Source organism: Scleropages formosus, chromosome 5 (genome assembly GCF_900964775.1).
Source record: "Scleropages formosus chromosome 5, fSclFor1.1, whole genome shotgun sequence".
Classification (NCBI taxonomy): Eukaryota; Metazoa; Chordata; class Actinopteri; order Osteoglossiformes; family Osteoglossidae; genus Scleropages; species Scleropages formosus.
This window is the reverse complement of record NC_041810.1, coordinates 20,799,450-20,823,421: the sequence shown is the minus strand read 5'-3', so window position 1 is coordinate 20,823,421 and position 23,972 is coordinate 20,799,450. Positions and strand designations below refer to the sequence as shown.

Sequence of the window (23,972 nt, the reverse complement as noted above, 5' to 3'; positions counted from 1 at the left end):
CAGGGGCTTGGGGGGGTAAATGAACTCTAGCATTGACCCCTTTTAACATACTGGGAGATGTTAGCATTCAGCAGAAGGAAAACAGAGGATGGGGGAAAACTTCTGATGTGAACCGAAACCAAAACAGAAAATAATGCATGACAGGAAGCGTGTCAGATGGATGGATGGAGTAGAACACAGCACTTTACTTGTCCAGCCATGTGTCTCCTGGTATGTGGGACTTCGTTCTGCATGTTACCCAACACCACACTTTATTGTCAGATTTACTTGTTTCTTGTTTCCTTTTCTCCAAAGCAACTTAATATTATTTATCCATTAATTCAGCTCAGTAATTCTTACTGTATTAATTCAGGGAATGCACCTTACTAAAAAGTATTACAGCCAGAGGGGGATTTGAGCCCATATCCTTTCAGTCCAAAGGTGGCAGCTCTAACCACTACCACCACCATCTTCTCATGCACAACATTGAAACAATTATAATAGTCTGCTGTATTTATATTAACTCTTTATTATTATTTTAACATGAACAATGTATAAAATGACTTTTTTAAAAGCTCTATTATACCGCATTGCATTCATGGAGGTTAATTATTTATATATCCTTATGGTTTGTATAACAGTATCAGGGGATATGTGACTTGACAATGATGTTAACTCACTATGAGGTCACTAGAGTGGAAGCTCAGTGTAAGTCGAGGAGCACCTGTAGGACCTTTTGGAGTTCATCATAGCTTCAGACCTCATAAAGAGGCACCGTATTGCATCGAATAGTTCACAGCTTATTCTCTGCGCTGAACCAGTTGATAAAATTACAAGTCAGCATGGAGTCGAACCCTAAAATGTAGGTTTTTCCACTGACCGTGGCCCTTTGCTTGCCTAGAGACACCAGGGGTCCCCCGTAGCACTGTGAAGATACAGACTAATGAGGCTAGTGTGGGAACCACTGCGCTCTCCGCTGTTGTTTTTGCAGGGATCCATTGGGTCATTTGTACCCTTGAGCGACTGTCGATGGCATTGATGGCTGACCTCAACAAATCATGCTCAGAAGGTGGCCATCGTTACTGGGGACTTTGTGTGGCATTATCATTTTTGTGATAATTTAATTGATCCTAGCTAGTATTTAAAAAAAAAAATTTAAGAAACCTTTTTTTTTTTTTTTAATTTTTCTGAATTTGTGGCTCATGGTGTAGAGCTGATCTACTTGTCAGTATTGACCGGATTTTCCTTTTATTTGTGTTTTACACCATAGTTTTTTGTTCAGTGTTTGTAACTGGGGTGATCAATTAGGTGGGTTTTCTATATGGGCAGTTCTGAGTCTGTATCTCGTATGGGTCAAATCGCAGTGCAAATCATTTGCTGTGTTGTACGTTTCAGATTTATAAAGGGAAATAAGGCGTGACATTTAATGAAGTTTACATACATCATTGTTGATTCTTATGGTACTGTCAAAATGGAAGAAATCTAACCTTCTGCTTTATCGTATCCTTCCTTCAGTGGGTTTGGAGCTGAATATCTGTTACTATAGTAAGAGAGTCAGTACATCTTACATGTTCATTTTCCAAAGAATACACATTTAATTACTAGCAGTAACAAGGACCCGGCTTGTCTGAACGATACACAGGTTTAGATCTCTATTGGCAAGACATATTGTTTGCTGCAAATATAACACATTGGCATTGACTTTCTTTATTAGCACTGCTCTGGCATTTCCATATAACCTGCTTTTATTGTGTAAACAGCCAGAGCAATAAATTATTGCTGTAGATTTGTTGACAGCTGTATTTGGTTGAAGCGGTGTGGTGGCACGGTGGGTTTGGCTGGGTCCCGCTCTCTGGTGGGCCTAGGGTTTGAGGCCTGCTTGGAGTGTGTCCTCTACCCCTCCAGCCTTGCACCTGTGTTGCTGGGTTAGGCTCTGGTGTGCCATGACCCCTGCTTGGGATGAGCAGCATCAGACTGTGTGTGGGTGTATATTTGGCTGTCACATTACATAGGTGTTTAAAGAAGTTGAGTATCACTGCCGTCAGCAAACCAAATAATGCAAACATATTTATATAATTAAAAAAAAAACTATTTATGAATTGCAAGAGTGCATTGGTACTCAAGCAACATGGCGTAGACATTGCAGCTCATGCAGAAAATTACCTTCAGATCATCTCACCACAAAGCACGACTTATCATTTAAATAAAGCATGAGAAAATTATTTCATGGCTTGTTCTTTTAAAGGCTCTTCAGGCAGAGCATCAGTTACTTATGAAGAATTGGCCCAGGGTGATTGGAATATGAGCCAAGGTTATAGAGTGTGTACTATATTTGCAATAAATTGAATATGAACCCACTGACTGTATGCGTAAAATCCAGAGAACAAAACAGAATTTATTCGAGCAAAGCCAAAGGTTTATAGTGTCAGTCGCCACCTTGTTTTCTCAACTAATATGTTTAGTTTCTTTACATTAACTAGATCTCGTTTAAAGGATTATTTGTTCCCTCCATCCATTTTCCTCAGTCCTGTTTTTTTAATAAGACTCTTAATGTTACAAATTGTGTACAAACTGAAAATAGAGCTGTATTAAATTCAGTTAGGAATAAATTTAGTGTACTGTGCCAGGGACTGGTGTTAGGGATACGGGGAAATGTGCGAAGCATATGAAAAAATTTTCTTACGTGTGATTGAGAAGCTCTGAGAAAACTAGAAATGCACAGCACTGTTGTTATAATTTTTTATTGTATTTATCTATAAACGTCTGTTTTATGGTAGAAGAAGGTACACAAATGTCTCATTAGGATTCAGTCGATGTGCCTGTCAGCTCAACATTAATGACACATTTTGTCATTGAAAATATAGAAGCATTCCAGAATATCATTAGAAACACAAGACACTGAACCTCACAAAAAAACTAAGAATACGATAATTAAGAGAAATACGTACATCCTACGGGTAAAGCTATTCAAAAAGGTTATTGAGAAGATGATCTGGAGGAAGAGATGCTGCACCTGGAGAGCAAGACTGATTTCAGTGTTTTCATAGCTGAGACAAATGGAAAGAGAAAGAACACAGCAGGGCTTTGATAGAGTTTGGAACCATCTGGCACCATCTCATGTGGGAAGGATTGCGTCCTGGACCAGCAGTATATTGATCATGCTGAATGTTGAAATGAGCACAGTGGCTTACGCAGGAGCATGTTGGAAGAGTGACAGGGAAAGATGAAGCTTAAAGAAGTTTACTGACTTACAGTGTTAAATTCAGTGTACCTGAATGCTCCACACCAAACCATCAGGTTCTCTTGTCATATAGAGGTGGTACGATTTTTCAATGATCATGTAACTGATTATTAGCAGCAGTCAGTTCCAATGACCTTCTTCACCACTATGCGATCAATAGGGGTGCATTAAATTTTTCACACAATTTGTTCTGCATGTTGACCTATTATTGACCAAATGAAATAACTGAGTAAAATGCATTATTTTTCTCTTGAGATTAAATTTATCTCCTGTTTGTGGAAACCACATTGGGGTTAATTATGCTCCAATCCTGTATGTGAAGCCATAATATTGAAACAGGCTATACTTTCACGTCAGCATACATGGAGAAGGTCCATGTGTGATGTACATTCTAACGTGCAAGTATTACATATTGCATGTCTTAGTTCTATGGTAAAAAAGAAGTAACAAAAAACTTGTTTGACAACAATTTGGTGTCTTTATAAGCTGCACTAGGAAGTAAAATTTAACCTGTCATGGAAAAGGGTTCAGTTCAAAAAACTGTGTAAACTCAGAGCATGAACATTTTCACTGTTGTCCAAGTAGATTTCTGTCAAAATGAATAACATTATTACCCCTTTTCAACAGTTTATGAGAGTAAATGGTGTTTCAGTGTTTTTGGAGCCCATTCACTGATCTACAATGTCCGTATATGAAGATACTGAGTGCTGTCGGTAGAATATTTCACAAAATGACTGTAAAATACTGTAATGAAATTATCTATCAGCCATCCTGGGTTACGTTTGCCCAGATTGTTTTGGTTTTATAAATTCAAGTTAAACATATTGCCACTGAGAACTCTTAAGTCTTGTCTGATTTCTGAACAATGATTTGTTTTACCTTGTGTTCATGTCTATATGTTTATATATGGACATGTAGTATATTTACAAGGACAAGTAAAAAAGTGTCCACAATTGTATTTATTAAATATTTCTTGCTGATACTTTTTAAAAACATTATTGCAGACACTTTTCAACTTACACTCAGCTATAACCAGTTTCTTAAGCCTGTTTTTAATTATGAGATGATAGACAGAAGGTTTTAGTGTCTCTCTGAAACTCGTAATTGCAGCAAACCAAAGTCTGCTTTGTCAGGCTTTTGCTGAAAATATATGAAAGAAACATGCTGATAATTGAAAGAGGAGCCACTAATGGAATGTATATGCCGCACAGATTTTACACTGTGCTAAAACTTGAATGGGGTAATGCAAATATTTAGTCATAACAAATCTCTGGCCCTCATGTAATTATGCAGTTTTGTTGAGATGCTGAATGGAATAATGGAGAAAAGTTGTAAAAAATGAAAAACATGATTTTTATCCAAGAGTGTGATTAATTGAAGGTGCTAATTGCATTGCACATGATGGTGCTAATTGATTAGGATGTGAGTAATTATGATGATCAGTGGTGTGAAAACAGCACTTCTGAAAAAAGACTAAAAGGTGCTTTTACTTTTGGGGGGATTGTCTGTGTTCCAACAGGACTCTGTTATAAATCTGAATGAATTAAAATTGACACGCATAACACAAATGTCTCTCTTACTACATAAGTCGTGATTGGGACTGTCATTGCCGGCATGACTTTTGAAAAGCTTCTCTTCGGGATACCTACAAGGACTGGCCAAGATTACAAGTAAAGGTATCCAGGTGCGTTTGCCAACAGGTCGAGCTGGAGAGTGCCCAGGGGTACCTGCTGGTGTCAGTGCAACTGGCCCACAGGTACTCCTTTGGCATTCTTATACACTCATGGCCTACATCTAACTTCTAAAAAAAAGAAAAAGAAACAAAAGCTGTGCAATTATAAAAAATGGTTTCTTGTTTTCTCTGTCACCGGGGAAAGAGTCATTTATCACTCCCTCGGACTGTGGTCAATTCATCATTTGCCGCATGGTACCTGTTCGCGATCAAGTGTGAAACTGTTAACTAGGACAGCCAGATATAAGCAAACAAAGGTGAAGAGGCCTCTTACTTACCAGCTTTACCTTATCTCTTTAATGTGTTTGCGGTATGAGCTGTGTAACTCAAACCCTGTCATGACCCCTGAACATGCCCATAAGCACGGATTTTTTTTTTTCTCTTTTTAAAAAAAATAACTGTAAGATTTTAGGGGATGACTGTCATATTTGTATGTTCACACTTATTTCCGTAATTTTATGAAGTGTTTACCTTTATTACTTGGGCAGCAGGTGGCAGAGTGGTTAGGGCCATTGACCTGCAGTCTCAGGGTTTCCATTCAAATCCTATTCTACTGTAATACCTTTGATCGGGATTTTTACCCATACTTACTTTAATAAAAAATTCCCCAGCTGTAAAAACAGGTAAATTATTGTAAGTAGCTTACACTGTAAGCTGCTTTGAACAAAGTAAATGGATTAAATAAATGTAATTGTAACCACTGGGGTAGACAGGTTCATTACTGTGTTCACACAAACTTTTTCCTTAATGAAATCCCTTACATCTAGAATGAACATGAATGTCCAGAATGATCCCAGTACCAGGGATGCAGTGGATCACCAGCAACAGACCAACACATATTGAGCCAATAACCTTTAGAATATTGCTGAAATATAATTTAACATCCATGACTGATGGCAGATTTCATTCACAAATCAAAACTCCAGATGGTCCTTTCACCAACCAATAAATTTTAAGAAACAGTGTTTTTTTTGTGTGTGTGTGTGGTGTGGGGGGGGGGTGCAGTGATGCAGCAGGTTTGCCTAGGCCCTACTCTCTGGTGGGTCCTGCTTGGGGTTGTACTTGTTGAGTTGTGCTTTAGCAAGTATACATTTCTTGTACACTGCTTCCTCCACGTTCCCTTTAATAATTACTAATGTGCTGTTATAATGACTATTTACTAATGCAGTGGGCATATATGATACATGCACCATCATATGAATTACAGTTCACTGAGGTCAACTGGATCTTGAGGGTCGCTTCATAGGACATTAACTATCCAGAAAAATACTTCAAAAATGAGTAAGGAGCTACGGACATCGCTAGCTGACGGCTGCTTACAGCAATTTCAAGCATTTATACAACTGGGTAATTTTTATGGAGCAGTTAAGGCTAAGTACCTTGCAGAAGGGTGTTACAGAAGGAGATAGGACTCGAACCTACAACCTGAGAGGTCAGAGGTAGCAGTATGTATATCACAGCTCTCAGGGCACAGGAGCAAACTGTTCCAGATGTGCTGTTGCTACACTCCACCCAAACAGCAGACATGTGTTGGGTTCACAGCTGTGAGTCACTGCTGATCAACCGCTGGCACCGCTGCCGCATGCGTGCGAGTTCACAGCTCTGCGAGAGGAGGCCTTGGCTACAGCCCCCTGTGCTCTCACTGAGTGGGATGAGATCAAACCTGTGTGGGCCAAAGGATCCGAAAGCCGTCCCCCCACAGCTTGGCTCAGGACGGGGACTAGAACTTGACTTTGCGACACTCTGAAACCGTTCTCCTGTTTATAGTGGAAACCATTAATATTATTGTTGATTTATTGGAGAATAACAGCTCTTGCATAACTCAGAAGCATCCGGTCATGACTGAGGACATTCACGTCAAAGCTTGTTTGAAAGGATGGGGAGAAGGTTGGCCTGGTTCTCTTGGTGCCCTCTCACACCTGATCTTGTTCTTGAGTCTTTGGGGCGCTGTGCTGCTCAAAACATAAAAATTGTAAATTCATTCCTTTCTGGACTCTTTTCTGCAGCTGTTCTGCACAATAATGAAAACATTAGTATTCTTACTTAACTAATATACTCGATGACTTACATTTTGCTGAATGTTGGATAAATTTAATGGTATTTTTTTAATTTACTTCTGATATTTGCTTAACATTCATTGTGAACATGGAATAGTCTGAAATGTGATTAGTATAAGAAACATGCCTTTATTTTCTGTGTTCATTATGCGTAACAGAAGTAAATACAAATATAAGTCAAAAAGTATCCAAAATATATTGAATATTGATACTTTCTTACTTTCCCTCAGATAAACTTAAAAGGAAATTTCTGGCATGTACATACATAGTACATATACATAACTTGCAAATTTGGCCAGAAATTTGACCAGTGATCTTCATTTCAGGAATCCATGCTAACCCAAGTGTGTGAGGAGTAAAAGTGTTCATATACATAAACTGATTAAAATTAGACATTATTTTTAGTTAGGTTTAAGTGTTTGTAAAATGTTTCTATTGCCGGCTTTGTTCCCACTCCATCAGATGACCTCAGTTGCTTAAAATTAGTTTATGGTTGACGGTAATGTGGTCCATATTTTCTTTTGATATTAATGTATTTCTTTATTTTAAACATTTGATAATGCTTTAGAAAGTTTTGAGCGCTATATACACATATACACAGAGACACACACACACACACACATATATAAATCCAGCTTCGATAATAAAATCAGAACAGAGAACAATAGTTTGTTTAAAATTTAATTTCTTCTCATTGCATACAGGAGATATGACAATTCACAAGCTCTCTCTGCAGTGACATCACTGTCATTCACTTTTTAATTATAACGTCTGCTCTTGATAAAGTAACTTGCTGACACAAAATAAATTTACATAAGCGCTGCTTTCTGGCAGATCTGCTGCATTTAGCAAAAAAAGGACACCTATCTGTCTACTTAATTTGGACCAGAGACAATATCTCTTGTGGATTTTTTTTATTTTTAATGAATCAGCATTCTTACTTTCCATTACAACTACCTACAACTACAAATCCCAAAATATTCTGAAGAAGCACTTCTTAGTAGATGGATTTACACTCAATTCCTGGTCATACCTGTTGACTAGCATACTTCCAGAACTTTCCTATCAATATATCGAAGTTTCTGCAGCTCATTAGTTCATTTTGTTTGTTTTTAACTTTTTTTGGAAGTGCCATTTAACCTCTAATACTTAATTTAGCTTACAATATGCCAATCTGGGAAGAAAAAAAAAAAACTTCCCGTCAGTTCAAGTGCTGACAGTGGTTCCAGAAATGTGATCTGGAATTCAGTATCACAACGAGCGTAAGCTCTTTGCAGTCATATGTTGCATATTAGACTCTTTTACTGGGCCATGTAGGTTATAAAGGGACTCTTTGTTTCTTATTATGATGAATGGAGCAGCGGGAGAGTGTGTTCGACACGGTGCGCAACGCACTAAGTCTCTTTACCCAATCACAGTGCGCATATCCCCCTTTATCGGCATTTTTGAGGGGAATGTTTGGAAGCTGGCGCATAACGTGAAGCCTGACTGCTGCGTGTCATCAGAGGTTCGGCGCCTCTTAGAAACCAAAACAGAGGCTTTTGCAGAATGGTTATCACAATAAACAGCAGGAGGTAATTAAGGTCCAACGACACAGGCCTGTGCTTGTTCTGGCCCTCCTCGTCCATCTTGCCAGAGAATTACCCTGAAGATAACTCACACAATCCCACTGAAGAGTCAGTGTTGAGGTCAATATGAAGAATACTGAAATCTGGAATATTAGATGCTGAATGACCCCCAATGAACCAATAAAACAGCAAATTCTTCTTACTTTTTGCTAACTATTTCATCTCCGTAGGACATATTGACAAGAATAGCAACAACATCTATCACTCTGTAAACAGGAGTGTAATGCCAGCGAAGGTGAATAAAAGAACATATACTAAACAAAAAATGCACGTTTAACATCGTGTTAATTTCAATCCCAGAAGGTTTCGTATTTAGCTGCCACATTTCTCCATAGCAAATTACAGTGTTAAACTACTTACAATGAGTTACTCATTTATACTACTGGGTAATTTTTGCAGAAGTAATTCAGGGTATGTACCTTGCTCAAGGGTACTACACAGGAGGTAAGGCTGGAATGCGGGCCCTTTGAAAGCAAGGCTGCAGCTTTATCCACTACATTATTTGCATATACAATATATACATAAGAATATTGTGCGCTATTTATTACAAATTATCTGCAAAATTGGGGTGATTTGTTTGTCCTTTTTGTCATCTATATAATTAACTGGCACTATGATCCTCTAAGAGGGAGATGTTGTGAGGGCTCCTGGGTAACTGGCAGGTTAATCCCAGCCATTATGGGAATGTTCTTCTTCCAGCCCTTTAGGAATATGTGGTTCTGGGTCCTGCACCTGAGGGCACTCTGAGGTCAAGGTACATAACTATACATTGAGGTCAGTCCATCAGTCGGGGAGGTTAGGCTGTTGACTCGCAAGCCGGAATGGGCATGGAGGAAATTCCTTGCCACGAATCTTGTCTCAAAGATCCAGCATGTGACGTTAGAAGCTCTCAATAAGTCCTGCCAGACCCATGAGCAACTATGGTGGAACAAGCTTCTGAATCCAGCACATAGATCTGTCTGAGAAGCTCCAACCACTGCATTCCTTCTGCTATATGGTTGCCAAACCTGGTGATAGATTGTGCTCTTTAATCCCTAGGTTGTGTTCGAGACAGCTTTCTGTTTTTTGGTGTTCCTATCTGAAATTTGCCAACCCTTTATAATTATTCATAAAGCAGTTATGGAACACAGATTATCACCTAATGCTGTGCTGCACCTTTTAACCAATTTTTAACCAACTTTATTCTTAGTCATTATCACGGTCTACTCTTTTTTTGGAATTTATGGTCTGTAAACCTCATTTGCCTGAAATGATACCACCTGTGCGAATGTTTATTGCCTCCTGAATTTGGCATTAGATTCTTTTTGCTTATTACAGTCTAAGAAGCCACATTTATGATAGGAAAAGTTTTAACTTGGTCAAATTTGACCTCAAAACGATGTGAAGGTTGAATAGAGGAAGCGGAACATTTTAGTAAGGGTCGTCAGAACCAGGTCATCGTTGACTGTTTCGGGGCCTCATTTTATTGGTGGGCTCTGTAACGAAATGGTCACGTATTTGAGGCCCAGGCACACAGGAACGTGGCTCTTTTTATTTGACAAATGTTTTCAGACGCATTTCAAAACCGTGTCGCTGAGCTGCTGCACAGCTGAAAAGAGAGGGCCAGAGGTTTACTTTATAGGGCTACAAAACATGTAATTGGACACCGCGACGGCGGCCTGCTTCGGGAGACGGGGATATGATCGTGGTCATGACCCAAGGATTCGTACTTTTCCAGTCTGAGCTGCCAGCTTGTGCCAGACACACTCACAGTGTTACCATCAAGACCAAAGTAAGCATCATCAGTTTTTTCATCTTTATCTTTAAAGTTTTATTTCACGTAGTCATTTGTATTTATATTCAAAACTGTACCTCCGTTGTATTTGTCCTATTAACACAATCATAATTACACTGTATATTGGCATTTTTCCCTGGGGGGGGGGGGGGGGGGGGGGGACTGTACACAAAAACAAATTTATATCTCGTTTACCAGCTCCATCCTTTCTGTCTGTATTTTCCAGGTTGTACTTTCCAACTTGTACTGTCGCTGAAACATATAAGTCTGGATGATGTTTTCCTGCGATCTTCCTAACACAGATCATAGGTCAGATGTGTACGTATTAATTTCATGTGTAATAAGTAGTGCACGCCTGGAATTCCTGTTCTCACTTAATTGGCTAACATGCTTAAATGGAAAATAATGTCGATTAAGTAGAATAAATAGACAAAAAAAACTAAATAATCTAACTAAACAACCAATTACAACAACTGCTAGTCCGAAGCAGGGTTGCGCCGAGCTAGAGCCTATCCCAGAGTCATTGGGCGCAAGGCCGAAGGAGTGGGAGGGCACATCGTGGACAGAATACCAGTCCATCGCAGGGCCACAACCAGTCACCCAGGCACACGGCAGGGCAAAGGTACTGGAGCAATTGCAGGGCAAGCGCCTTTGTTCAAGGGCACTACAGCCAGAGGGGGGCATCGAACCGGCAACCTCCGGAGCCAAAGACAACCACTTGCTGCAGGACCCTCCAAAGGCTAATTAAATCTGTTTTTTATTTTATGCCCTAAGACCAGATCATTCAACTCACTGAAAATTATCAAGCCGTCATTTTAATTAGATTACATTTTAATTATTTTATCCAGCCAAGGACATGGGATTCAATATATCTCCCACAGACAATTGGGCCCGACAAGCACATTTGAAATCTGAAAGCTGTGTAGTTAAAGATTGGGTTACAGAGCCAATAATGAGTAGTGTCCTTATCCCAGACTCATCTCCAGTTAATCCCTGTGCTGGATTTGGCTCTGCCTTTACTTATACAGGGGACAAAAATGCTTTTTGGCCAGCGATTAATTCCTGTCCCTCTGTCTCTATTTCTGAAAAGGAATTGGTTCCCCCAGTTATATGCCTGTTTAGATCGTTTTCAGGGTTTTCTATCCCATGCATGCCAGCATTGACTTCACTTATCAACACAATTCCTTTTTTTTTGAGAACAAAACACGGTTCATAAGAAGCTTTGTGTTTTTCTCCTCCTTTTCATGAGGTCATGTGGCGCTCCATTCCAGTTGCCCAGTTAAAGCTACTCTTAGTTTGTTTTCTTAAATCTGTTCTGTTTTGCTTTTTTCTCCCGGAGATACCTGTCACAAAGCTTGAACAACCTGTCCATGAAGAGAAAGGAAATGGTGGAAAAAAATTAGGGAAAATACTCTATTTAAAACCACACTGCAGATGTTCCCACACCTTATGCCATCCATTAGCTTTATTCGTTGTGCTGAAACGTGGACACATTCATGTGTAATTCTCATTATTTTATGGTGTGTGGAATAAGAAAACAAATAGTAATTATCCGACAGAGCAGAGGAGAACAGTTGCTTTGAGGGTGTAAAGAAACACACTCCCTTATACGCAGTAATGAGGGTGTGTATGTGAAGTGCTGCCAGGTTCTCTTACAAGAACCTGTAAATGTCATTCTCAGTATGGAACTTTGCACTTTCACTGAACCCTTAATATCAACTCGTTTTAACAAGATTACATTAATTTACTGAGCTGGTGCTTTTCTCCAAAGATGGCTCATTTCTGCTGCATCAGTTTAGGGTGAGTACCATGATTTACTGCAGCAGGAGATGGGATCTGAACCTGGATTCTGTACCTGAGTCCAAAGGAGGTTGCTTTAAGCACAATGCCACCTGCTGAGATAGCATTCTGTGGCATTTTAGCCATGGCTCAACAACACAATTTAATTCACACACACACACACACACACACACACATTTTCTGAACCGCTTGTCCCAGACAGGGTCGTGGGGAGCCGGAGCCTAACCCGGCAACACGGCGCAAGGCTGGAGGGGGAGGGGACACACCCAGGAAGGGATCCCAGTCTGTCGCAAGGAACCCCAAGCAGGACTCGAACCCCAGACGCACCAGAGAACAGGACCCGGTCCAACCCACTACACCACCACGCCCCTCCCAATTTAATTGACGTTTTAGGGATTTATTCCCTGTTTACTGGAAACCTTGTATCTCATCATGATGATTTTATTTTATTTTATTTTAGTCTCTGCACAGAGATTTGCACCCCTCTGTTGGCACGGCGCGGACACGCTGCTCAGGGAAACAAGTCCAACGTGTGGCCGATGTGTTGTGTAGCTCTGTGCCCTAGAAGTCACGTAGGACATGGACCGAACAGATGACCCAATCATCACATGAAGCTGGACGTCCTGTTCTGCTGCAGTTGCAGCTCTTCTTCCAAACAAAGCACCGTTTGTAAAGTTTAAGATGCCCAATAGTAGGACTAGAATCTGGCGGGGAAGGAAGAAGATGCCGCCAAGCCGCAAGTGAAATTAATTTCTCTAATAATGCTTTCACTAGTGAGAGGGACCACACAGAGCCGTGGGGGGTGTAGGTGGGGGTGGGGCAGCGAAAGACGCGCATTAACAAATCCAAGTGGCTCAAAAACCGCTGCTGGCTGACAGACATCCCATAATGCTTTGCCAGCTGAAGAGGGATGTAGCGGTGTCAGCGAGGTCACAGGACCTCTCGGCGTCCGCGGCAAGATGGGACTCGCTTGTCTCCTCTCAGTCAAAAATGTCTTTGCTTACCTCAACCACTTTGTTTTTAAAGACAACCGCAAAGCTGAGATTTTCATACAAATGAGGAGTTTATTTACAGTACTTTATTTACGTCACTGCTTTCAGTTACCATAGGGAAGGACAAATAATTTTCTAATTTGTCTGGTTAATTAGATCAACGTTTCAGGTCAGTATTTTTCTTCTCGATTTCTTCTCAGTAGTTGCTTACAGAGTTGATATGAGAACTGCGACTGTAGCATGAACTCGGGGACTTCTACTAGCTAAAACATCATTTTCAATTAAACATCGCAATTCTTGACATAAATTCCTGAGCTAAATGGGATATGATTTTTTCTTTTGTTTCCCGGATACCTTAACCACTATCGAGGAGCTGCTAATTGTGCCGACTCCTCGGTGTTATTCAGCCGGCCCGGGATGAATGCGAATGGAGCCCGAAATGTTACTATTCCCTGGTCAACACTTTCACGGTCACGGTCACGCTGCGGTGGCAGCGTCCTTCACAGCACCCCGCTGTTAAGATATGATATATTGTTGTGGAAAAGGCCGACTGCCTCAAGTTCAAACATAGTGGACTTTTGTGTAGCTTGAAAGGTTGTGATGTATTTATCTCACTCAGAGGCACGGCTGGAAAGGATGCTGCAATCAGACCAGGAAACTATATTTCAAACTATGTGTTTCAGCAGCTAGCAAGGCCTGTGGTTGTCATGACGCCACTCGCTGGACGCACTGGTGCAAACGTGCTGGCTGCAGCAAAGTCCCACTTGCTCACATCCTTTTTTTTGCGTTATTGCTAATCCAGAAGGAAGCAAGATGTGTCCGCCTCTTTAAGAGCCAAAGAAAGCCATTCGGTCCTTCTGTGTGTATCTGTGGGCAGACCGCGTCAGGACCACGAGGCTAACAGCATGTATCTAATTTGTAATGTGAGCTAGGTGATGAAAGTGAATATGATCTATAGAGCAGACCTAAGGAACCATAAAAGACTGCTGAGGGTGGATATAGAATGGACATGTGATGGAGGATCTACTATGAACAAGAGATCAAACATTGCCAGTTATCATCTAGGGTTCCTAACCTTTTCTCGCCAGCAGGTCCTTGAGTATGAGAATATTCTGATCAGAAGTCTGGAACCAAACCAACGTTCTACCAGCGGAAGGCTGAGAACTTAGACCAGTTTGAACCGATCCATTCTGTTTTGTCAACACGAGATCATTGCTTACACATGGACGTGTTGGGCAACAGGACAGGCTGGCCTGGACACGCCCGTCTGATTGATCTGCAGTTGCCTCACGTCTCGTGGAAAAAAATTACCCGTTTTCTATTTTTAATACAAGGTGATGAGAGCTGCACACACCCTTTTTGCTGAGTGCTCCTTTGACACCCACAGATGGACTGGAGCGCAGTAACTCATCATTCTGACACATTTTGAGTCGGAACCTGAATGCCACTTCAGTGGCCAGAAGGGTAACCTTGGAGCGTCACTCCACCCTTTCAGTATTTATTCCCCTAGCCAGTTGTCCTCTTAGACATTACTTCCGATGAATCTTTCCAAACGTCTGCCTTGCTGCAAATCCACAGACATAAAAAGCCTTATTTCTGCATGATCGGTCTTCTCAAGGAATGTCTACAGATTTCTTTTATTTGACTATTTGTTCATTTATTCATTCTTTAGCTCATGAGAAGACAGAGCATGCACACATACACAGTGCAGAGAAGATAACACACACATGCTGTATAGAGAACACATATAGAGAACATTTCACCATAGAGAATAAAATTATACCACACAGTATATGGAATGGCACAGACATACATTACCAACACTTACAACTACAGTATGCTGGTAACTGTGCCACCCCAACTCACACATTTACCATTAACAGACACCTAGTTGCCATGGCTCCCCATTCAAACCCCTGTTGGACAGCAGGAAAGAAATTACTCAGGAATGAGAGCTGGAGAACTGGACACTGACTGTTTTCCCCAACACTTTGTCCAACTGAAGAGTTCCAGAATGATGACCATTGAACCCAAATCTGTCTCTTCCAGGCCATTTGTTACACATTCATTCCTCTGTGAGCTTTTGTTCTTTGGTTTAAATTTGTTCTTTAGTTTTAATTTTGTTATTTGCCTTATTTGCAACCTTGAAAATGCACTCTTGAGTCTGTCTTAAGGACAGAGCTCTTTCAATGAATAAACTGAATGGGGTCGTGGTGCTTTGTAAACTCAGAACTCTTTATTGCCAGTATATAGCAGACTTACATAGTATATAGCAGCAACTGGTTGTGGTTCGATGCCAGAAATGAAACATGATGGGTTTTATTGGCGCCACGGGGTACAGGCCTGGCACACAGCAGCCTACGTTTATCAAGGCCTTTAGCACAAGAGTGCCGCTCGCACCATCTGAAAGCAAACTTCAGAGGTGTCACCCTGGGAGGCCTCTAGGCTTTGTAAACAGTCCTCGACTGAGGATGGCAGTGGGCTCCTAATTACCTTTGCTCAGTGTGTGCGCGATGGGAGGTACACTGTAAGAAGAAGGGACCTTAAATAACTGTAAAGATGGGCCTAATAAATATTAACTGGAAACAGAACTGGACAGAGTAACTTGGTACCAAACATTAATGACAATATTTCAGCTAATGAATGGCCAAGTACATTTGCACTTTGCTATTTGACATGCTGTGTGCTCCTTCAACATAGAGCACAATGTGAAAAGTAGTCATTAGTAATAAATAATGCAATATTTGCAAGCGCAGATTCCTTCAGGGATGTGTTCAGGCATATCTAAGTGAAATGGATGTACACATAAAAAGCAGGAGGATTAAACACAAATTAGTTTATTGTCGGAAAGTGATATTTCGATGTCCATTCAAGTACCAATATTCTGTGTCAAATTATGTGTGCTTTACCTGCTGATAAGTAACACTGCTTGTGGGGAAAAAGCATTCGCGTCTCATCCAGCCTGAGAATTCTAGAAATGAGTTTAAATTAATAGGAAAACAATTGTAGGTAATTTAACACTGTGGGTTGCTTTGGAGAAATGCATCAGATAACTAAAGATATGATTTAAATAAATGTAAAATGTAGAATAAAAACTACTCGGTCCAGAAATCCTGAGTCATTGTCCCACCAACCTGTATATCTGTCACACAGTGATTTCCAGCTGAGTGAAGTTACTGGATCCTGCTTGATACTCTTTTGTGTGTGTGTGTGTGTGTGTGTGTGTGTGTGTGTGTGTGTGTATGTATGTGTGTGTGTGTGAGGAGAGCTCCAAACCCAGGAAATTGGCTCCTTTTTCCCTCATCTCATAGCCCCGGTGTAAATACATGAGCAGGATACGGGGAGAGAAGGTCCAATCTGAAGAACAGCTGCTGCTCCCCAGTGGGGTCAAGTCTGAGGCTGGTGGGTTTCAGGGAACAGGGAGTGAATGTGTTGTGGACGGCAAGTGTCCTGGGTCCACGGCCAGAAGAAGTATGTCAATCTTTGGATCTGATGAGTGTTTGTGAAAGGAAGAGCAGGAGGGGGGAAAGCTGTCCATGGGATCCTCTATCTGCTCTCTCTGTGTCTCTCTCTCTCTCTCTCTCTCTCTCTCTCGCCCACCCTCTCCCTCTCTCTCACTCGCTGCTTGCAGTGCAGCTCAGCCACCCTCTCTCACTCTCTCTCACACACTCTCTCCCTTCCTGGCCGAGCAGCTTCCACTCTCTCTCTGCACTGGATGTTAAAGCGGGGCTCGGTCCGGTGGGGCTGAGAACTCAAATATTCGCTGCCAGGGACAGTTATTTAAAGAAAGGAACGAAAAAAGTGTGAGGTGCAAACAGTCCAAGGAGGTGGAAGCTAGGAGAGGCCAGCCTTCATCTGTCTTCCTCCCGGGGCTTGCAGGTCTGCCGCTCCGGTCACTTCTCCGGCCACTCTTGTTGGCTCGTGACCCAGGAGCGATGTGAGTGTGGCACCTCCTGCCATCACACTGACCCTCATCACCTGTTAATCCTCAGGTTTTGGGACTTGGACCCTCGTGGGGCGGCTGGCGCTCCGGGGGCTCTGTTTCTCCGGGGGGCGCTCTTGACGGACCGCACCGCGCACCTGCATTACAGGACCATGGACTACCTCCTGCGGATTTTACTGCTGCTGTGCGGGCTGGCCCTGCCTATGAGCCAGGGCTCCCAAGAGCCCAAGCGCAACGTCCCCAGACTCAAGCTCTCCTTCAAAGGTAAGCCCTCCTGGCTCCGGTTTCAGCTCCGTTGAGAGGGGAACAGCATTGCCCTTTCTCCTCTTATCGGCACAACTTGTTCTGCTCTAAACTGGATTGTTTCCACGTGTTTGGAGCACCTCGCTGGGCATATTTCTCAGCCCTTTTACTTTTTAAAAAGTTTCCAGTGCTTTTACTAAATTGCATTAATAGCTTTATAGTCCTTTGCCATGAAACATTCTGCCAGGGAAAAATAAAAAAATTCATATATATATATATATATATATATATATATATATATATCAATGTTAGGAAAAGTAGTTCTAATCAACATTGAGAAATATGCAGATTGCTAAAACACAAATCACTGCTTTCTAAAACAGTTTTTTTTTTTCTTTTCAGAATTAAAAGGTTTAAAAAGTTCTGTGCAGGATTTTATTTAGAAATCAAACAGTTCAATCAGTGACTTTCAAGTCCAGTTCTAAGTAAGGCTAATTTTTTCCTTGTTACCTTGAAATTGATTTTTGCCAGAAATAGACTTATATTTGCTCTAAATATGTGCGATGTTGATACTACAATAGGAATCCTGGAGTGCTTTTATAATCACTGTCCCTTCGATAAAAGTGGGACAGAAAACATACCAAAACATTTAAAAAGTCCTGTTCCTGGGAATTTACTTATAAATAAAGTAGCTCAGACAGTTTAAATGTGTTGTGAATTGTGAGGCTGACTATATAGTTACTGCGATATTTCACTGCAGAGAACCAGAAATGTTCTGAAATATTGTGTGCATATATCAACCCTTACTAAAATAAATTAGCTGCATATATAAATTTAACTAAAAACTCCTGTGGTCGCCACAACCATCTCAGAACTTAAGGTCCGAGGCATGAGAAGTGATTCTTTTTTTTTTTAATTTTTTTTACATGCTTCCTGCAAGCTTTCTAATTAGGCTGAATTATAGTGATGCACATAATGAACCTGAATGAAGGCACGATATTCTTAGAGACTCAGAAATGTGCCTCGAACCGCAGTGTTGCACCCAGTGGTAATTGAGGTCCAAGATGCTTCGTTTGCGACAGATATTTTGGTCCTAGAACCGAGTTTACTTGGCACGCCGTCCCAATCTCTGTCTCGCGCCTATAAACTTTGATTTTTGATCAACGGGTCTCGCAAAATCGGTTTGAAATAAGAAAGCAGCCCTTCTCCGAGTAAAATTGTCCCACACGCTTTGCTCCTCATTTTTGCTTTCAGTGTTGCTTCATAGCCTGAATTTTGTGAAAGAGGTATGAAGTACTTTTAACAGTGCATTTTTGTGGACGTGTTTCAACCTACAGCAGGCATCATCACAGCACTTTAGAGGCTCACGGTGTAAAGATTAGAGATGCATTAAAAGAGATGCCAGCCACTCGCATGTAGAAAGCATGTCCAATGATATTGAAAGAGAATGCAATCTTCCAAAATTCCCGTGATGTATCACTCTGCATGTCATCTGAACTACTCCTGTGTCTCACGACTTCCCCTGCTGTCTGTTTATTTCTTAAAATAATGTTCCTGTTCTTACCAAGGCGCAGGAATGTCTGCACTTTTTGACGGATCTCATAAAATGCAGGAGTTCTTCGCTTTGCCTTGATGCTGCAGGTTGTCCAGTGCGACACGTGCAGAGAAACGTTATGATTTATACCTTAGGCTCCTCTGTTTGTCCCTCTCATGATTTACTACTTATTTTTTTTTTAATGTTGCATATTGATACATGATTCCGTACATATTCATGATAGGCAAACTTTACACTTTACATGCTTCAGTGCTTTAAACATTGACACAAGAGCGGAGAAACGAGGAAAAATTTAAACACACAGGAGCGACCTCGTTCCTGACACATTTCAGGATGCATGTTTGATATTTCCTGGTTATTAAAAGAGTTTAGCAGCACATGGTCACATGCAAAGCACTGAATTTGAATTTTTTTTAAAAAATAAAATAATTAGAAATAATGAATTGTTTTTTTTCTGTCTACATCGTAAAGCGGAAAAACAGTCCTATTTGGGGTCACTGAAGAGCTCAGGGAAGGTTTGGTTCCACTGGCACCTGTGTGCTCAGTAAATAAAGTGGCAAGAAGTTAGCAGCGTTGTGTAATCGATGGAGACGGGGCGCACAGGTGGCACAATGAGCTTTAGGCGCTCGGTCTGCTCCACTGTCACTGGTCCACTGGAAGATCGGAGCTGAAACAGACAAAGGCAGTGGGATAAACCAGAAGTTTAGAGAAGTGCCATTCGCTGCACGTTTGCATCCAGCTTTGTAATTTTCTCCAAAATAAGATGCCGAGAGGAATTCTCTGCAAACTCTGTGCAGCCGAGCGTGAAGTCAGGGCTGCCCCCCCCCCCCCCCCGCCCTCCTTCGTGACACTGTAATTACACTCGTCTTTATTTTCATGTGCGGCGGGACGTCATTAAACAAAGGCTGAGCCCCGAAGGCTCTTGTCAGTGCGCATAGTGCCCGAAAGCTTCGCCTTTTACTTATATACACATCTGTCATCCCTGATTTGCTGAAAAGATGAATAACTTGGCAAACTTTTTCTATGCGGAGAATAAAAAAAAGTGGACCTTACAACAGATGTGTTTAATGTCAAAGTCTTGAGGAAGGTTGATGTTACTCAGAGAGAAGAAAAGACCTTTTCAATAATATTTCTTATGAAACGTTTGGTCAAAGGTGTCAAAATATAGGCTTTGTTTTGACAATTCTGGTCTTGCCCGTACGTGTGACGAGGTAAAAGAAAGAAAAACCGATGCGAATTAAGTTTTTTCTTTCGGTTTTTTTTAATGCCGACTGGTCATCTCTTTCGTGTTTTTGCGTTTGGTCAAGTGTAATGATCTCCTAAGAGGTGTTCGATACAGAAAACAGTGACCCCCACAGGTTGCAACAAACACACACACAGCAGCATGGGGCATGCAAAGAACTGAATGAAATCACTGTGTGAAAACGTAAAAGACGACTCAATAATTAGCCTCTCCCGGAAAATTACACACCACTGGGCCTGACAATTAAAATGCAGAATAAAATAGTATTTATTTACGCTGGCAGTCGTGGAAAAGAAAGTAAGCACAGGAAAGTACACATTTCCTTGTGAACTGATGCAAGCTGGAGCACGTGGAGGAGTGTTGCAGTAGATCTACATCCCCAGTTGTAGGGTTTGTGGAGGCAGAGACATACGGTTCGTTGCGAGGTGTCTGCCGCCGTCTTAGTTGTGCTCCAGTGCAGGCAGAAAGCTGCACACCGCATTCCTCGTCTTCACATTCGTTCTTTCAGCGGGCCCCTTGCTGTCCCTCCTGAGCAGCCTTTTCTCAGGATGCCCTCAGTCTTCCAGCCCAGTCTCCAGAGCCGACCATGGGGGAGGGAAGGGCTGAAGATCCTCATGGCCGCCGTCGGATGTGGCTTCTTGCCGCTTTGTTTTCTCAGCCATACCGCATGGTCGCGCGAGGCCTCGTAATGATGGTGTTTCTCTTAAATTACAAACCGGGCTGGAAAAGACATGCAGGGAAAGGGGGGAAAAATGCCCACAAGGGTGAAAAAACAGCATTCTGATGTGAATGAGATGCAGTCTTGGATGTGCTTCCCAATGGAAAGACACACATTCACACACACGCACGCACACACACACACACACACACACACACACCTGTGAGTGCTTGTCAGGCAGGGTCCAGCAGTGCTGCCTGCAAGTGAGTCGGGTTTCACTGGGGCTCCACAGGGAGCCAGGAGGAGCAGGGGGATCCCACAGACCATCCCAGCCCCTCACAAGGGTCAGGCTGGAGACTGAAAGGTTGCCACAGATGCGACTCATCGCTTTTACAGCTTTCCGGCAGTGATGCTGTGTTAGAGTACAGAGGAGGACATTGCTGCAGGCACCGTGGACATGTTCAGTATAGAGATATAGCGCAATATAATGAATGACACTCTAGATTGCCTCTACTCCTCACCTCTGCTCCTTTGTCATTTCCGGAAGCAGACTTTTATATTCATAGTCGATCTGAGATCACACTGACTCTTGATGGGAGAGAATTTGTAGAAAATATGTCACCATTAGTACATAAATTTGCATCATTACCCAAGACAGCAACCCCCTGAGATAGAAATTTTACCTTTAGGAGAACTTGAGATTGCAACTGGTTGAGTTTAATAGCCAGATTTCAATTTACCAAACACTTCCGTATTTATGAGGATCAAGCTTGGATTTCGCACCTCCCGATAGCTGAGGGGTGCAAGACCAGAGCCACTGTGCTTTTCTCCATCCTTATAATTTGATTTTTTTTTTTGCATTAAGTCCTAAACCTGCTCATATCTTTTGTTAGCCAGCCTCACCTGTTATAATCTTCATTACGGTAATCTTGGTTAGACCGCATGGGCGATCGGAATGATGTCAACATGTTTGATGAGAGTGAATCCATTTGCATTGTTTTCATTGATTTCTTTCTGTTTCTGTTCTATTTTTTATTATTATTATTTTTGCATTAAAAGTTCTGTATAAATTCAACTGTAGGTGTCATGTGTATGTATTTTCTATTTGGGAGAGTTTGTTAATTGGACAGTATGTATGGTATTATGAGGTAAAAATTAAGCAAAACTGCTGTCATGTTGTGTTAAAAATGAATGTAAACTATTGAAGTTATTGTGCCCACTGGAATGTGATTTGTTAATATTTTGAATCAGTCAGCGTTAGTTTTGGGGCTCAGGAACAGATAAAAATCATTCACCACTGAAACTAATAGTAATTATGCCTTCAGTTTATGAGAATTCACCTTACAAAGGGTTTTTTTCTTGAACAAATTACCATCACACAGTGGGAAATATACAGTATAATGTAAGTATACTATTATTGTTATAATTATTTACTAAATAAAAAACCGAAAGGGCCTGGATTTTCAGTTCCGGGAGTCAACAGATGATGTGAAAACTCAGCTTGAGCTTCTCATAACTGCCTCTTTGCCCCTGGGCAGTGAGGCTGAGCCACTGCTGGCAAGGCGTAAGGAGCTGCTCTCCCTTTTTATCCGCTGGAAGCTGGCAGCTCACCTTCATCGCAAAGCTGCAGTAACACCAGGACCTTGCAGGCGTGGGGCGCCTGGGAGTGGAGCGCCATATTCGAATGAACATGAAGGGGCAGTGATGCCGCAGAAAGAGCTCCCAGCATGCCACGCATGCCTGAGCAAGATGGGGAGGGGGCAAAAAACAACACAGTAACTCAAACAGAAGGCAATGTACGTTGACTGTCTCAACACACCAGTGGTCCCGCAAGAACACCCCTTGCTGGGGAAAAAAGAAATATATGCTCAGTTTGTCCACATGTCAGCGATGACTTTTATCCATGGTCTAGTGTGCTCTCACCAGTCAAGGTCTTACTGCTACTCAGTGGGAGGAAATACTTTTCTTCCTCGTCAGTACTGGAAGTTGTCATGCTGAAACCAGGACTGCACAGTACAGAATTAGTGTTTGCGGGTTCATTATTTCATTCATTGACATTTGATCCGAACATTCAAATTATCTGTTCCTGGGCTTCAGCGTCTGGTTACCTCAAGTCTAGTGTGGCAGCGTTGAACGGTATTAAATCAGGACATAGGACCCCATCGGAATGGCAAGTTCCATTTTGGTCTGAAATGTATGTGTCATTGATAAAATTTCTTCTCTTTCTCTATTTGCACCTTGTGGTGCCTGCAGATGTGTCGACAGCATGTATTTGCCAAGGGAGTTGGAGATTTGAACGTGCTGGGCACACTTGAGAAAAGGATTGCAGTGCAAGGGATTGATTCGCGTTGGGGGTCTGTAACCGTCCCCAGTGGAGATGCATCAACCACCTTGCATTCAGACAGTCCATCAGACAGCAAGGATACTGCTGCAAAAAAAAAAACACTGAAATATAGTCATATATCATACATCACTTTGTTAATTTCATTTATAGAAAGCAGCTTCATGGATTCTGTCCATTTGATGTATTATTAATATTGTTATTGTTGCTTTCTTAAATTATGGGAAGCAGTTGTCTTGCATTACATTTATTCACTTAGGAGATGCTTTTCTCCAAAGCGACTTACAATGTTAATCTATTTACAATTATTTACCCATTCATACAGCTGGGTAATTTTTACTGGAGCAATTTTGGCTAAGTACCTCACTCAAGGGTACTGCAGCCACAGGTAAGATACAAAACTGTGACCTTTGGGTCCAAAGGCAGCAACTCTGACCGCCACGCTTCCACACTGCACACGATAGCATGTTTGATAGCATGTGCGAATCAGAACAATGAAGACTGTTTGCATTAATTCCAGATTACAGTGATATTGTAAATTCTGATCATGATTAGTCTCTTCAAACATACGTGGCAGCTATTGATCCCAAATGGACAGCAGTGATCAGTCAGTCCAACTGTGTAGAAAATATGTTGGAATGTGGCTGCGCAGTGGGGTCAGCGTGTGGCCCTCAGTGCTCAGGGATGCATGATGGGAAAGGTTATTTTCGTCCAACTCCAGTGGGACCATTGCAGCGCATCCATCTGCCCTCCATGTCTCCGATCCATTGTAATAGAATAAATCCA

General features: G+C 41.6%; 1 protein-coding gene across 3 annotated transcripts in view; it reads left to right on the top strand.

The window, feature by feature from the left end:
• Positions 1–23,972, top strand: part of LOC108921143 (semaphorin-3A-like) — a 115,962-nt gene that overhangs the window by 48,509 nt on the left and 43,481 nt on the right. The window contains exons 1-2 of one of the 3 annotated variants that reach the window (XM_018730462.2): positions 16,557–16,605; positions 17,196–17,410. In XM_018730462.2, the coding sequence (XP_018585978.1) occupies positions 17,299–17,410 (112 nt within the window). In that variant the 5' untranslated portion in view covers positions 16,557–16,605; positions 17,196–17,298. Of the gene's footprint in view, positions 1–16,556; positions 16,606–16,865; positions 17,083–17,195; positions 17,411–23,972 lie in introns of those variants that run through there. The other 2 variants (XM_018730460.2, XM_018730461.2) reach the window with 2 other exon arrangements.